Consider the following 14,334-nt stretch of genomic DNA (forward strand, 5'->3'; position numbering starts at 1 on the left):
TTAAAAAATCTGTAAAAATAAGCATTTTCCTTAATTATGAAATGTAAGTTCAATGTGGAAAATAAAGTATCATAAAGGAAATAATCACTTGGAAGACTACCACCCAAAGAGAACTACTACTAACATTTTGGCTTTCTTTTTCTCTGAATCTTTTCCTGTATCTATGTATTTTTTTCTCAAATAAAACAGATACTATTATATACAGAATTTAATCTATTACAAGCCATCCCTCACTCATTAAAAAGTCCTGTGGAACATGATTGTGATAGTTCCACAATATAGCAATAATGGATATGCCATAATAATTAACAATCATAGCAGTAGCAATTGACAACAGCTAATAATAGACTTTTTGATGTTCTCAACTTTCTTTTATTATGTTGCATAAGTCTGTTATTTTTTTTTAAACCAGGAAACAAAATCTTGCAGTCTTTCCCTCATGAAGACAAAAATGCATCAAAAACAATTGCACTTTACTAAATATCAATTTTTTTTAAAAGTCTATTACTGGTATTTAGTACTGAGAGAGAACTGCACAAGGTATGGCACTGCATGAAGGCTATAATCGTTATCTATTCTCCTGTCACAAGAATTAGGTTTCTGTGCATCCTTCAAGAGCAATCACATTCTCTTTCAATTAATATCCCAGAACAAAAATGTGAAGATGAGCTAAAGCTTGAAATCTCCCATTCTAAAATCAAACAGCAGAAATATTTTACAATGCATAAGTAACTGATTTATCAGTCAATTTTCTTCAGGTTTAATTTTATTCCCAAGGAAAATCTAAAGACTTACTACAGAAGCATTGGGTGCAGACAAATAAGTCATAAAGTCTTTTGCAAATTTATGCTGAAAAAAAAAAATTCAAAGTTAGAAGAAACATATCAAGGTTTTGTTTAAAAAGAAAACACAACACAGTAAATTGAAATACTTCTTACCAAACAGTTAAATGCTGATAAATTCTCTGAACCAGCAAACCGAAAACCCAGAGACAAACATGCTCCTGCAATTATGTAGACATGTGCTTGTCTGAAAATGGATTACAGAAATTAGTATTGTCATTATTTTGCTTTTAAATTCATTGCTACTATTATCTTGGGGTAAAAATACAAATATTCGTACTCTCTAAACTAGTTTATATTCTTTTGGGAATGTTCAATTATGCCTCAGTAGCATGAAGCAGCCCTACCAATAAGGTGTACCTGCACTGTACCATATACAGCAAAAGAAAGTTTTATAATTGACAATTTATTTTAATGGAAAGGATAAAAAGAAATATGTAAAAGTTAAATCTTCAATATTGTTTAAAAGCATAGGCACTGAACAAGAGGCAAACTTGTGAGCATCTGATAAACAAAGATTAGAGACATGGGGGATTCAGAATTATTCAAATCAAGGACAGTATTACTTCTTATATAGTATATTGTGATTTATCAGACAGATGCTAGGATAACTCATTTGCATTACATATTTCATGACTTACGACAAAGTTTCCAAATTCAAATCCTCTGAGCAAGGCAATTCAATTTCACTGAGAGAGATACTATTTTCTCTTATAATCTGTCAAGATACAAAGCAGGAACACTTGGTCATTAACTCTAACATTACAAATATGTAGTAATTTGAAGGCTAACATACTGTTTATAATGGCTATATCTATAGAAAATAAATTTTACCAAACCATTTCACTCAAAGGCCTACAGTTTAATCATATTGAATTTGATTTAGTTACAAACCTAAGATGGGCTAAATATGAATAACTGAACAGTACTGAATGAATATACACTGGAGGATTTGGGTGTATTCTGGTTCAACAATAGAGTACTAACATTTCACACCATTAAGTTGAAATACAAAGAAGATAGCTGTAGAGTAGAGCTGATGCAGGGGTGTGGAGAAGCAGTGGGGAAAGAAAAAAAACAACTGGAGAGAACTCTAATCAGAGACACACACTTCTTATTCACAGATGTTTGTAGTATTAACCTACCTACCTACCAGAGATGAGAAACTTTCACCTTTCCTTTCACCTTCCTACCTACCAGAGGTGAGGTTAATCACTAAATTAATTACCAAGCTAACTAAACTGTCAATATGTTCACATGTATGTTGTTTAGAAATACATCCTTTTCCTTACAGTTGTTACAGAGATCACTGGCATGATTTATAAAGGTTTCACATACAGATAATTAAATTCCATGAATGAGAATATAAAGAATGGGGCTGAAAAATGATTAAAGATATAATAGCTTAAATTCCCCTACATTTAATGAGACATAAATTTAGATTCAAAAATCTTCATTAGAATTTATAGAAAGAAAACCACGACATACTGATTAACTACTGAAAAAAATATATATAAAGAAAATTTTTAAATTAAAGAACTAAATGACACATTACTACAGGTAAAATAACGATCACAAACCAATGATATAGTACTTAACAATAAAAAAGATGAACTACTAATAAGCTCAACAGTATCTCAAAATCATGTGAGTGGAAGAAGTCTTATACAAAAAAGTTTATACTATATGTGATTGCACTGATATAAAGTCCTACATCAGGCTAACATATTTCGGGGAAAAGAAAATCAGGTAATTGGTTGCCTTGAAAATGGGAAGTAAGGTCCTCCCTGGTGGCCTAGGGGTTAAGTCTCAGTGCTATCACCTCAGTGGCCTGAGTTCTATCCCCAGCCAGAAAGCTAACCCACATACAGCTCAGTAAACCTCTCCCGTCTGTCCCACAGCTCCCCTCAGTAGTGTATTTCAGTAAATCCACCTGTTCGGCTCCCCACTCTGTCTCTGGTGAATCCACTCCTGTGGCATACACCCCAGTTCTTAGATGCAAAAATTATATGCAAAAGAAAATGGGAAGTGAATGCACAGAATAGTAAAGGGTATGAGGGAACTTCTGAACATTTTGGTAGAAGTTTGTTTTCACAAAGATATGCATTGTTCAAATTGTATGGAATACTAAAGAACTGTGCATTTTGTTAAATGTAATTTTTACCTTAAAATGAAAAAAATACAAATAATGAATTCAGTTAATAACACACTGAAAAATTTAGAGAAAACTGTACTACTCTCTACAACTAACTTTGAAATTTATCAAAAAATGTTACATTAGATAGAGGAATAGACATATGGCTATATATGTAAGTTTATACAGTAAAATATTAAATGTAGAATTTATTTAGAAATGCATTTAGAAATGTAAAATATTAAATGTAGAATTGATGATATAGTTGTTTGTATAAAATTCTGTCAACCATTTTTAAACTTTCTCTTATTAAAATATCAGGGGAAGCATTCTAGCACTCTCCAGGAAAAACAGATTTATTTTCCAAATAAAAAGGAACTGAGACCACTATTAGACATGTACAATTAATTAAAGGCCCATATTTAATTACAATAATTGATTTGGTATTTTTATGAAAGTCTACTCATTTTTAACTATTGGGTTTATTGGGTAAATATCCTATAAAGTAATTATGGTAACTTAAAATATAGTAGAATGGAAATTGTCACAAAGTTAAACAGCATCTTAGCTATATGGATAATTAAAACAAAAATGTCAAAGACATCTTTTAGGGGTACTTTTGGATATTTAATATTTAAAAACTTAAATTTCTAGGGGTCTGGGGCTGAAAGGAAAGGTGATGGTTTATTGGTCAGCACACAATTTTAAAACAAAAGTTTCTACGTTTTTAAGAGATACCACAATCATCAATTTTCCATTTGAAAGAAAAAGTATTTTATAGAATTTTGGAAAAGGGCCTCCCCAGTGGCGCAGCAGGTTGAGCGGGTTCAGTGCAGCCTCTGCAGCACGGGTTCAATTCCCAGCCTGCCAGGGAGAAACCCACATGGTGCGGCAGACCTCTCTGGTTGGGCTCACTGCTCCCCTCAGCACTGTATTTCAGTCCGTCTGCCTGTTCTGCTCCCCACTCTGTCTCTGGTGAATCCTCTCACCCTCCTGTGCCTCTGGCCTGTACCCCAGTTCTTGTATAAAAATAAAGAAATCTTTTAAAAAAATAATAATTTTGAAAAAATGCTCCAAGAAGTCATAATTTTATAGATATAGAAATATTTATTATATGTACTTACCTGAGGAACATTGCTATCAACCCACTTGGAATTTGGTAAAATATCATCCCACAGAATCAGGCATCGAGCAAGAGTCTTAAAAAGGCAATACAGATAAAATGAGAGCAAGCACAGTTCACAGGTTCTGCATAACGGTAATATAAAATAGAACAATTTAAGAATCAATTCCCAGTGGATGGAAATTTTGAAAAATAAAGTGAACTATATTGTATTAACCTAAGCGACCTATTGAAATATTTAGATTTTAAGGCACAAAAAAAATCTAAAATTGAGTTGATCATCATCAAAGTTTGGAGGAGTTGGACTTTTTAAACTTGCTCCATAAAAGGAAATCACAATGTGATAAGTCATTTATTTGTCTATATAATTTAAAAGATTCCCATGGTAAAAACATACAAATTAAACACTAAAGAAGAGAAAATTTAAGATAATTATGTCAAAATTCACTGTCATTAATTATACACTTAAAGATATTAGGGCATCCTTTAAAATAATAAAAGGACAAAAAATCCAGCAGAATAAAAGAACAAAAAATGAAGGCCCAGTAACCTGCCTTTCCTGGGATTTCTACAGTTTACTTGTAAATTTCAAAAAAAAAATTTATATACACAATGGATTGATTAACAGTAAAAATAGAGACATTGATATTGCAAATTTGAGAACCATCAATCGATTCATCATGTTAACAGAAATGAAAAATTGCAAAGAGTCATACCCTAAGCAAGAGAAATTCTGGTTTCACAAAGTCCAGCAAATACATGGTATCAGGAGCTCGGAGCCAATCTGCAATGGATCTGTTGGTGGAAGAATGTCAGTAAGCATCATTGCTTATGTAGAAAGTAAGATTATCAAGAATCTCAAAATAGATTTCAAAATATGTTTCCCCACTTCACTCACTGCCCTATTTTTTTTTTTTTTTAGTACTTTACATCTTCTGATATATTTCTTAGGTATATATAAAAGTCTTACTATGACATGTTTCATGAAGGTAAATACTTGTTTTGTTTAGTTCACTGAAATTTCTCCAGTGCCAAGAAAGTACTGACATGCACAAAGCACTGACATTCATTCAAAATAATATATGAATAAATATGTTTTTAACCACTTTGATTTTGCATAATTCAATTTTTCTATGGGCAAAAAACTGAGCCCATAGCAACATTGAAAAATTCCTTGAATTCTGAATTTTTGAATGTTGAATTTTTTAAGTGAAAAGACTTAAACACTTGTTTTTATGCAAAATGTAAAAGATCAAATCCCAAAGGTCTACTTTCTAGCCTCAGCACTCATTGGGGATCTGGAAGGTAGAAGGTATAGTCATTAGGAAAGCTTTTGAACTAAGCCAAAACCATTTTATAAACGGTTAACAAAGAACAGAATAATGTTAAGTGTTTCTGGCTTAACAGTCCTCTTACATCAGGGAAAATTAATGAAAAGAAATTTGGGCATTATTTGTCAATTACATTAACTATAAAACAGAAATGATAGAAATCGACAACTGTATTGTCAAATATCATTAAAATAGCAAATATATCATTTCCAGATAAAATCCATATAATATAATATTTGAAAGAATTGAAATCAGGTTGCTCTAGAACAGGAGAAATAAATACATCAAAATAATTTCGTTTTACTACTGAGGTCAGAAAGGAAGTCTCACTGTCATGGATGGCAAGGTGGGGGGATGTGCACAATACCTGTTATTGGTTTTTAAGTAGATCATAGCCAAAGCTAGTGTGGCACCTGGACAAGTTACATCCACATTTATGGTGTCTCCTTCCTATCAAAAAAAAGTTTATTCATATAAAAGGTTTTAAACTATTATAAAATTCTTCTGAATACTAGTCAAGGCTTAAAGTTAACATATTTACAAATGTTAACATAAAAAAAAAACTTTCTAATTTCCAGAATTTTGATCTGTTGATTTGATTTCAACTTACTTTGATTTGATAACTTGGAGATTTATGTTTCTCCCTGTGCATTCCTGCTTGAAAGCGCCGATGACCTCCAACCATGTACTGATAAAGCTGCTCAGGCACATTGAGATCAGACATACCTATCAAATTACTGCCATGCTGAAACGAAAAAACAGACATGTGAAAGGAAATATCAAAGAATAAAACCCATAACACATACCCATGACAAATAAAACAGTCAACTAACTTCAAAGCAGGGTATTTTGGGTTTTTCCCAATAACTATTACCCATGAATTAATACTCAAACTATTAATAATTCTCATGAAAAATTATGTTAATACTTTCATTTCATAAAATATGTAAAGTCTGTGCTTACCCCCAAGCAAACCATGCCCAGAGCCAAGCCAGCAGCTAGAGAGTAGGACTCTCTGTCAGTGCAGTATTCCATTTCAGGACCAGGGGGCCGTCCTGTAATATAGAAAACAACACAGTTAAGCAAAGTCTCTTAAAATCCCAACACACAGAAGTTTTAAAGTTAACTTTCTAGTAAGTTGTACAGGAACAATGGATTCAATAGAATCCCACTCAGAAAGATAAAAAAAATGTTAAATTACCGTGTAGATGAATAAATTTTAAAAATCAAGATAAAGAGCATGCTCATATCAGCCTTGGAAAATTTTACTTACTTTATTTTATTAGTGTCAGGTCATTCTATGGTTTATCCTTAATTTTCAGAATTTAACTATCATTTTTACTTTGGTTCCTGTAGATTGGGAAACAGATGTTTATGAAGACACAGCACTATTAATGCCATACCTATTTCAGCCAACAGAACCTCTGCAGTATGCCTGTGAGCTGTCCCTTGATATACGAGGCCAATGCCAACCACTGCAGCCACTTGGACATTGTGAGGAACATCAAGCTCGGTAGATGTTGGGGGTAAGAGAGCAGGAATGTGAATGCTAAGAAGCCGAGTAATTGACATATCCATGGTGCCTAGTTTGGCAGCAGAAACACCAAGGAGTAGTCCAATGCTTGTCATTTCATGACCCTAAGATAGAAAATAGAATGAAACTTAAGTCACTACCAAACAAATATACAGTCTTTTAGATATAAAAACTCTCAACAAACCAAATTCAATGATATATTAAAAAGATTACACACCACGACCAAGTGGTTCAATATATACAAATCCACCATTATGATTTATCAACTCAATAAAATGAAAGATAAAAAGCATACAATCATCTCAATAGATGTAGAAAGGGCATTTGATAAGCTTCAGCATTTACTTATGATAAAAACTCCCAACAAACTGGGTATAGAACATATCTAAAAATAATAAAGGACATATATGACAAACCCATAGCCAGTATCATACTCAATAAGGGAAAACTGAAGGATTTTCCTCTAAGAACAGAAAAACAAGGCAGGGACAATGACTTTTACCACTATTTTTTTAATTAAATTTTTTTTCTTACATCATTATAGTCCCCAAAGTTCTTCTGCCACCATATCACCTATGAACCATCACCATATTCCCTTGTGTTCATCCCTCCTATGTTTTGTCCTCCCTGACTCTCCCTACTTTGTTATATGCCTCAACTCTAAGGTCAGCTTCCTAGTTTTGACATTTTCTTGAACTTCAGTTTGGTTTCTCTATATTACACATATAAGGACTCTCACCACTTTTATTTAACACAATAATGGAAGTCCTCCCCAAAGCATTTAGGCTAAATAAAAAATAAAAGGTATCCAGACTGGAAAGGAAGAAATAAAATTAGGCAGCTACACTGTAAAATTTTTTGGTGGCTCCTTGAAAATTTAAACAAAGAGTTACCAATGGCCCCAAAAATTTACTCCTAAAAATATACTGCAAGAAATGAAAATATGTGTCCACATAAAAAAATATAAATATTTACAGCAACATTATTCATAACAGCCAAAACCACAAGTAACCCAAATATTGGTTAACTGATAAATGGAAAACAAAATATGGTACATTCATATAACAGCATATCCAGCATCAAACAGGAATAAAGTGCTGATACACAAAACAGATGAACCTTAAAAACATGGTAATTGAAAAAGCCAGTTTTACCACATATTGTATGACTCCATTTATATGCAAGGTTCAGAATAGGCAAATACATAAAGATCAGTGGTTGCCAGGGGCTGGAGTGGGGAGGAGGAGAGAAAGGAAGAGAGAGAAGTTTTCCCATGGGGAGATGAAAGTGTTCCAAAATTAATAGTGATAGTGGATGCACAACTCTAGATATACTAAAACCACTGGGCCTCCTCGTTGGCGCAGCAGTTGAGTGCCGGGCTGCGAAGCTGCCCGCAGCCTCTGCAGCGCTGGTTCGATCCCCGGCCACCTGCAAGGGTCCCACATGGCGCGCAGACCTCTCCTGCTATGCCCGCTGCTCCCCTCAGCAGTGCTCCCCTCAGCAGCTGCTATGCCAGCTGCTCCCCTCACCAAACTATTTCATCAGTCTGCCTGTTCTGCTGCCCGCTCTGGCTCTAGTGAATTCTCTCACCCTCCCGCACTTCTGACTGTACCCAGTGCTTGTATAAATAAATAAATCTTTTTTTAAAAAATTTAAAAAAAAAACCACTGATTTGGGTACTTTAAATAGATGATTTTTTTATGGTATAAAATTAGAAGCATTTATGCCAAGAGACTGGTATGCAAAACTCTAAAGTGGAAGTTCAATTTTGGTAAATTGGAGCTAAAATGCCCAGTATCTATGGTTGGAGTGTGGGAAGCAAAAAGTGATATAAGGTAAGGCTGAAGAGGTGAGTAGGATACATAGGCTCCCAGAACGTTCATTAAGAGTAATGGAAGATCATTACATAGTTTTGACCACAAAAGTGATATATTCCAACTTATACTTAAGAAGATTATTCTTTCGGCTATGAAAAGACTGAATTTAGAGGCACTAGAATGAAAAAAGAGTGTATAGAACTATTAGAAGCTACTACAATAGCCCAGTGAGACAAACTAGCAGTGCAGGAAGTATAAGTGCTCACCTTAGTCAAGTAGTCATGGATATTAAGAGTAGCCAGTTTGGTAAGGTGGCCATTCAGACCCAGGGCCATGAGAAAGCCAGCATACTCATTGGCCAATTCAGCATGCTTGGGCTTATTGTAAACAATCCAAGCCGAGTCTATCTGAGAGGCAGGGGCTATTTTCAGACCCGCAGCCACACCATTATGAAAGCTGGCCCAGCTTGTCATGTTGGGAGGCACATCGATGTTTCCACTATTAAGATCCACTGTTGTGTTCCGAGGAGGGGCCCGCCCTATTCATGTAACAAAATTTTAAATTGAAAGAATAAAAATTCACAAAACCAAAATTGCAAATTCATACTTTGAGAACAGAAATTATTCTTTCTACATTCAAAAGTTATCCCCATAATACCTGAAAAAATACTAATTACTATGAATAAAACTTTACACATGTGAATCAAAACTGACACAAAATGAAAAATCATAATTGTTTAAAATCACTGTTGTCGTTTTTGCTATATTTGATCATTTTCCTTGTTGACAATTTCTAGTTTTTGTACAATGATCATCTATTTATAAGACACAAGACATTTTAAGACTAAATATTTTTATATATTACATTTTAAGATTATTTAAAGCTCAATAATCTTACCATTATCAATAATACCTTTTTAAATTTTCCCATACCCTTTTATATACCTTGAAATGGCCTAATTAAAAATGAAAATAAGTTAAGGGCTATATTCTACTTCCCTTATAAATGGCTAGGTTTTTCAGGACTAACAGCACTGTGAGTGTGTGTGTGTGTGTGTGTGTGTATACACATTATATGTATAAGTTATAGTCAAGGTAAACGTAACTTCTGTGGGCTATACCTTGTAACACACTACTTTTTAACTTATAAGTTAAAATATTTTAACTTTCTAAGTTAAAATACACTACAGCCCTTTTAGTTCCTTTAAACAATGTAAAATCAAACAGGAATTTTGGAAGTAAAAATGTTTAATTTGACTTGTTATTTGAGCTTTGATAACCAGGATTGTAGCTATAAACAACATTTAAAATCACTAGGGATAGAGTATTTCTTTGGTTTTAAATAAAATAATCCAAAATAACTCAACTAAACATATACACAATCATTTCCCTTTCTTAGTGAAACCAGAATTTAACATACCAGTCAAATTCAATTTAGGAATAGGCAATGGTTCCGTTGGAACAGGATGGTAGGAAAACAAAGTAAACATTCCCCGTCCTACTGGAAGGGCCATAGTTCGCTGACACAACTGGAGCAATCTATAATTAAAATAAAAATCAGTATGGAAAGTTTTTAAGCAAAGCATAATTGGAATGTAATCTGTAGGCAAGTGTTTCAAAAGAAGGTGTTATGTATTAGAAGTCACATCAAAGTAAACCCATACAAAGATGGGGATGAACTACCCAAACCCTTATTTTCATTTTAATCCTTTTGCTCCAATTAGAGACACAAAGGGGGAAACACATTTCCTTTCCTTGATATCCTATTTGCTTTGAATGAAAATCAACTGGTCCAAAAACAAAGCCAACATTTCCCTAAATGTCTAAAAAAGAACCTATAATTTTACTCTAATTGATGGTAACCATTTCAAAGGGAAATATATACTTTTCAGGTCTCCTCACCATGTTATTTTCAGTCTAACTAACTTGAGTCTGTCCATCTGTAACCCTCCTTTGTCCTTTTTGCCAGCACAGTTTCAGAAGTGCTATATCTCCATGGCCTGTATACAATGAAGGAAAGGAAGTTGCTATACTGAAGGTGAGTGGATTTCATGATATCTCCAGAGAAACACAAAATTAGTTTTATTTACAAGATAGCTAGGATTTGTAGGACTAATAGCATATATATCAGTTATAGCCAAGATTAAAATGACTTCTGTGGGATATATTCTGAGACAATTACACTACTCTTCAACTTGTTTCTGTGAAAATACACTACATTCCTTTTAGCTCCTTTAGCAATACAAAAATAAATAGGAATTTCAGAAGTTAAGGCAGTTAACATTTTCTCTATAAATAAAGATATTCACCAAGCACACTCTTTTTCTAACTTTACTCACATATAGTTGCCTGTTTGGATGATTAAAAAGGGAAATTTTCCTCTCCTAAGATTCTTTGGGAAAACTGTCCCAATCAATTTGGAATAAGACCAGGAGTTGCATACCACAGATATTTCGAGAATAAATTTTATACATAAATCCATCATAAAATTATAATAATGAAAACAGTAATACTGTATCCCTTCCATTTAGGAGGTCAAAGATTTTAAGATGCATCACAGTAGCATGAGGTACTAAGGAAAAAAAAAATTGCCAATTAAATCGTAACACCTACTGACTGATGTTCATATCCTACATTCAGAGATATTAAAAAGTAAAAATAAATTGGTTTCAGAAAATCAATGAACTAAAGTAGCAAGCGGTCAAGTAATTTATCCAAAATCACCAAGTAGATAGTGACCCAGCATGGCTCCAAAGCCCGTACTCTAACTCGATGTTCTCCCTCAACTTCTCTGCATTTCCTTCTTTAGCTGGGTATATATGGAGAGGAAACAGCAATAGGAGATTATGACCAACTCAGATCTTCAGCAGCCTGTAACTACGTGTAGATGATCCTACCCTTCAAGCAGTACCACAGTAAATTACTTTACAATAGTAAATAAGAACTAGAAAACAGTATTGGAAGAATAACAGATGGTAGAAACAAGACAGATAAAGGAAAGGAGAGAACTTAAAATATAAGCTGAATTGTCCCAAGAGTTCTGGAATGTCACAGGCATGTGACATTGGTTACTACAGTCTTACAATTTACCAAAGGATAGATGTTAGAAAGGAGAAAAGTCAGTAAATATTACCTATCAAAACATCAGGAAAAAAAATACTGTTATTAAATGTAAGATATATCAAAACAAACAAAAACACCTCAAAATATTTTCCTGATCAAGATATACAAGAATGAGTTGTGTTTTGCTTTATTTGAAAATTTTTGACTCTGAGCAAAATGGTTTTTAATTGACCTTTTTTAAAGACTCACAATTGTATTTCAAGAGGAGAAGACTCTGAAATACATTTATGTCATCAAATGCCAAAAGATTTTGAAAATATATATGGGTTACTGGGGTTGGGTGAAAATTAAAAATGCACGGCACTTTATAAAGTATCTTTTCAGGGCTTTTAGCATAGCAAATAAATAAATAAATAAAGGCTCTGACAAGAGATAATATGTTTTCCTTCACCTGTTTTCCTTCTCCTCGATGAATTCATGGTCACTGAGTTCCGGGTACTGAACTACATTGACGCGGACAGGATGCGCACTTTGCAGAAGTCTCCGCACGTCCTGTACTCTTAAATCTTCACTCCATATTAATGACATAACCTCCTGATTCATGTCATTCATGCCATCATCTTCCTCCTCAGTTTCTGTTCCTGAAGGAACATCTGATGAGAGCACCTGAGTAACAGACTTAATTGTAATAATAATTTTAAAGCCAGTCAGCATGCACTTACCGAACACAACGACACACAGGACAATGTTTCATGAGGAGAGATTATCTATGAAAAAATACTCCAAAGCAGAGGTGTATTCAATTACCAACATATACTAGGACTCCCAGAACTATTTTTTTAAAGTACAATTATACTCTGCACTTGGAAACATCCGTTATTGAGTCAAGGGAAAAAATTTAAATTTAGGACAAATCAGGAGGCTGATTCTATTGCAAGAAAACATTCTCAATAAATCATAAAAATCACCTATATCCTAAACAACTACTGCAAGTGGAATTTTAACCCCATTTACTAAAGAAACCACACTAATTTAAATAATGTCTCTTATTGATATAAGCAAAAGAAAACAATGGAAAAATATGATCAAGAGTTGGAGGAAGCTGGACAATAATTTCTTATTTTAGCACTTTAAATAGAAGAGATCATGGCTGGTTTTCACTATTTTCCCCTAAATATATTCCAAATAAAAATTTTAAAAGGTAAGGAACTGAATGGAGCAAAAAGTGAAGAGTTAAATTCTTTATCATTCTGTCCTCATAAACTGAGCATGTACTTTAATATAAGCCTTATCAGTTCAAATAACTCAGACTTCAACACAGATGTGAATAGCACAAAATTTCATTATCTTTTAAGAAGAATCTTAAACTCCTTCAATAAGATTACTTCCCAGTTGAAATACTAGTTTTGCAACATTTAATATAGAAGCAACATAGCCTCACTAGATGATCACTTTTAGTTAACAAAAATATTGATTCCTATGAAATATCTAATTTTAAAAGAAACTATTTCTTATAATTGAGTTAGCTATAAAACACAGACCCAAATATGGGCCTCCCTGGTGACCTAGGAGTTAAGTCTCAGTGCTATCATCACTATGGCTGGAATTCAATTCCTGGCAAGGGAGCTGACCTACATATGGTGCAGCAGACCTCTCCTGTCTCGCCTACTGCTCCCCTTAGCAGTGTATGTCATTAAATCCACTTTTTCTGTTCTTCACTCTGTCTCTGGTGAATCCTCTCACCCCTCACACCTCTGTCCTACACCCTAGTTCTTCTATGAAAAAAAAAAAAAAACAGACCCAAATGTCTAATAAGATGAATTTAGATGAGTTATATGTAATACAATCACCAATAACTGAACGAATTGAATTTAGATAAAATTTCTTAAATGACATTTAAACACAGATGAGTAATTATCAGTACCATTTGGTTTAGTGCTATGATGCTAAACTGCTCTCACTCAGAGTAACGCAAGAAGTCCAAATGCTAAACACTAATTTTGTTCAAGGAAAGAATAGCTGTATTACTAGCAAAAAAATTTAGTTTCCTGTTTAAAATAGGACAAACACTATGAGTTGTTATTTAAAAGCAGTTTAAGGGCCTCCCTGGTGGCACAAGGAGTTAGAACACAACCTATGAAGCTATCCGCAGCCACTGCAGCATGAGTTCGATCCCTGGCCAGGGAGCAACCCACATGGTGAGGCAGAACTCTCCTGATTCGCCCGCTGCTCCCCTCAGCAGTGTATTTCAATCTGCCTGTTCTGTTCCCCACTCTGTCTCTGGTGAATACTCTCACCCCCTGCATCTCTGGCCTGTACCCCAGTTCTTGTATGCATAAATAAATCTCTAAAAAAAATAATAAAAGTGATTAAAAAAGAGATGTGCTGGTACAACTCTGCCATAGATCAGGTCTATATGGAAACAACTTCTGTCACAGATCTACTGGGCAACTCTGATGTTAGGAATAAATTCTGATACAAGTTTCAAAAA

At 33.9% G+C, this 14,334-nt stretch overlaps 1 protein-coding gene across 1 annotated transcript in view; it reads right to left on the reverse strand.

Annotated features, from left to right (window-relative positions):
* The window catches only part of ANAPC1 (anaphase promoting complex subunit 1), a gene marked incomplete at both ends in the record, with an annotated part of 69,537 nt that overhangs the window by 14,583 nt on the left and 40,620 nt on the right, over positions 1 to 14,334 (reverse strand). The window contains 12 exons of the mRNA XM_084235336.1: positions 796 to 849; positions 939 to 1,029; positions 1,484 to 1,560; positions 4,101 to 4,175; positions 4,816 to 4,894; positions 5,798 to 5,880; positions 6,041 to 6,175; positions 6,394 to 6,485; positions 6,834 to 7,068; positions 9,048 to 9,319; positions 10,201 to 10,319; positions 12,295 to 12,509. Of these exons, the coding sequence (XP_084091462.1) occupies positions 796 to 849; positions 939 to 1,029; positions 1,484 to 1,560; positions 4,101 to 4,175; positions 4,816 to 4,894; positions 5,798 to 5,880; positions 6,041 to 6,175; positions 6,394 to 6,485; positions 6,834 to 7,068; positions 9,048 to 9,319; positions 10,201 to 10,319; positions 12,295 to 12,509 (1,527 nt within the window). The remainder of the gene's footprint in view (positions 1 to 795; positions 850 to 938; positions 1,030 to 1,483; positions 1,561 to 4,100; positions 4,176 to 4,815; positions 4,895 to 5,797; positions 5,881 to 6,040; positions 6,176 to 6,393; positions 6,486 to 6,833; positions 7,069 to 9,047; positions 9,320 to 10,200; positions 10,320 to 12,294; positions 12,510 to 14,334) is intronic.

Source organism: Talpa europaea (genome assembly GCF_964194135.1).
Source record: "Talpa europaea genome assembly, chromosome: 6".
Taxonomy (NCBI): domain Eukaryota; kingdom Metazoa; phylum Chordata; class Mammalia; order Eulipotyphla; family Talpidae; genus Talpa; species Talpa europaea.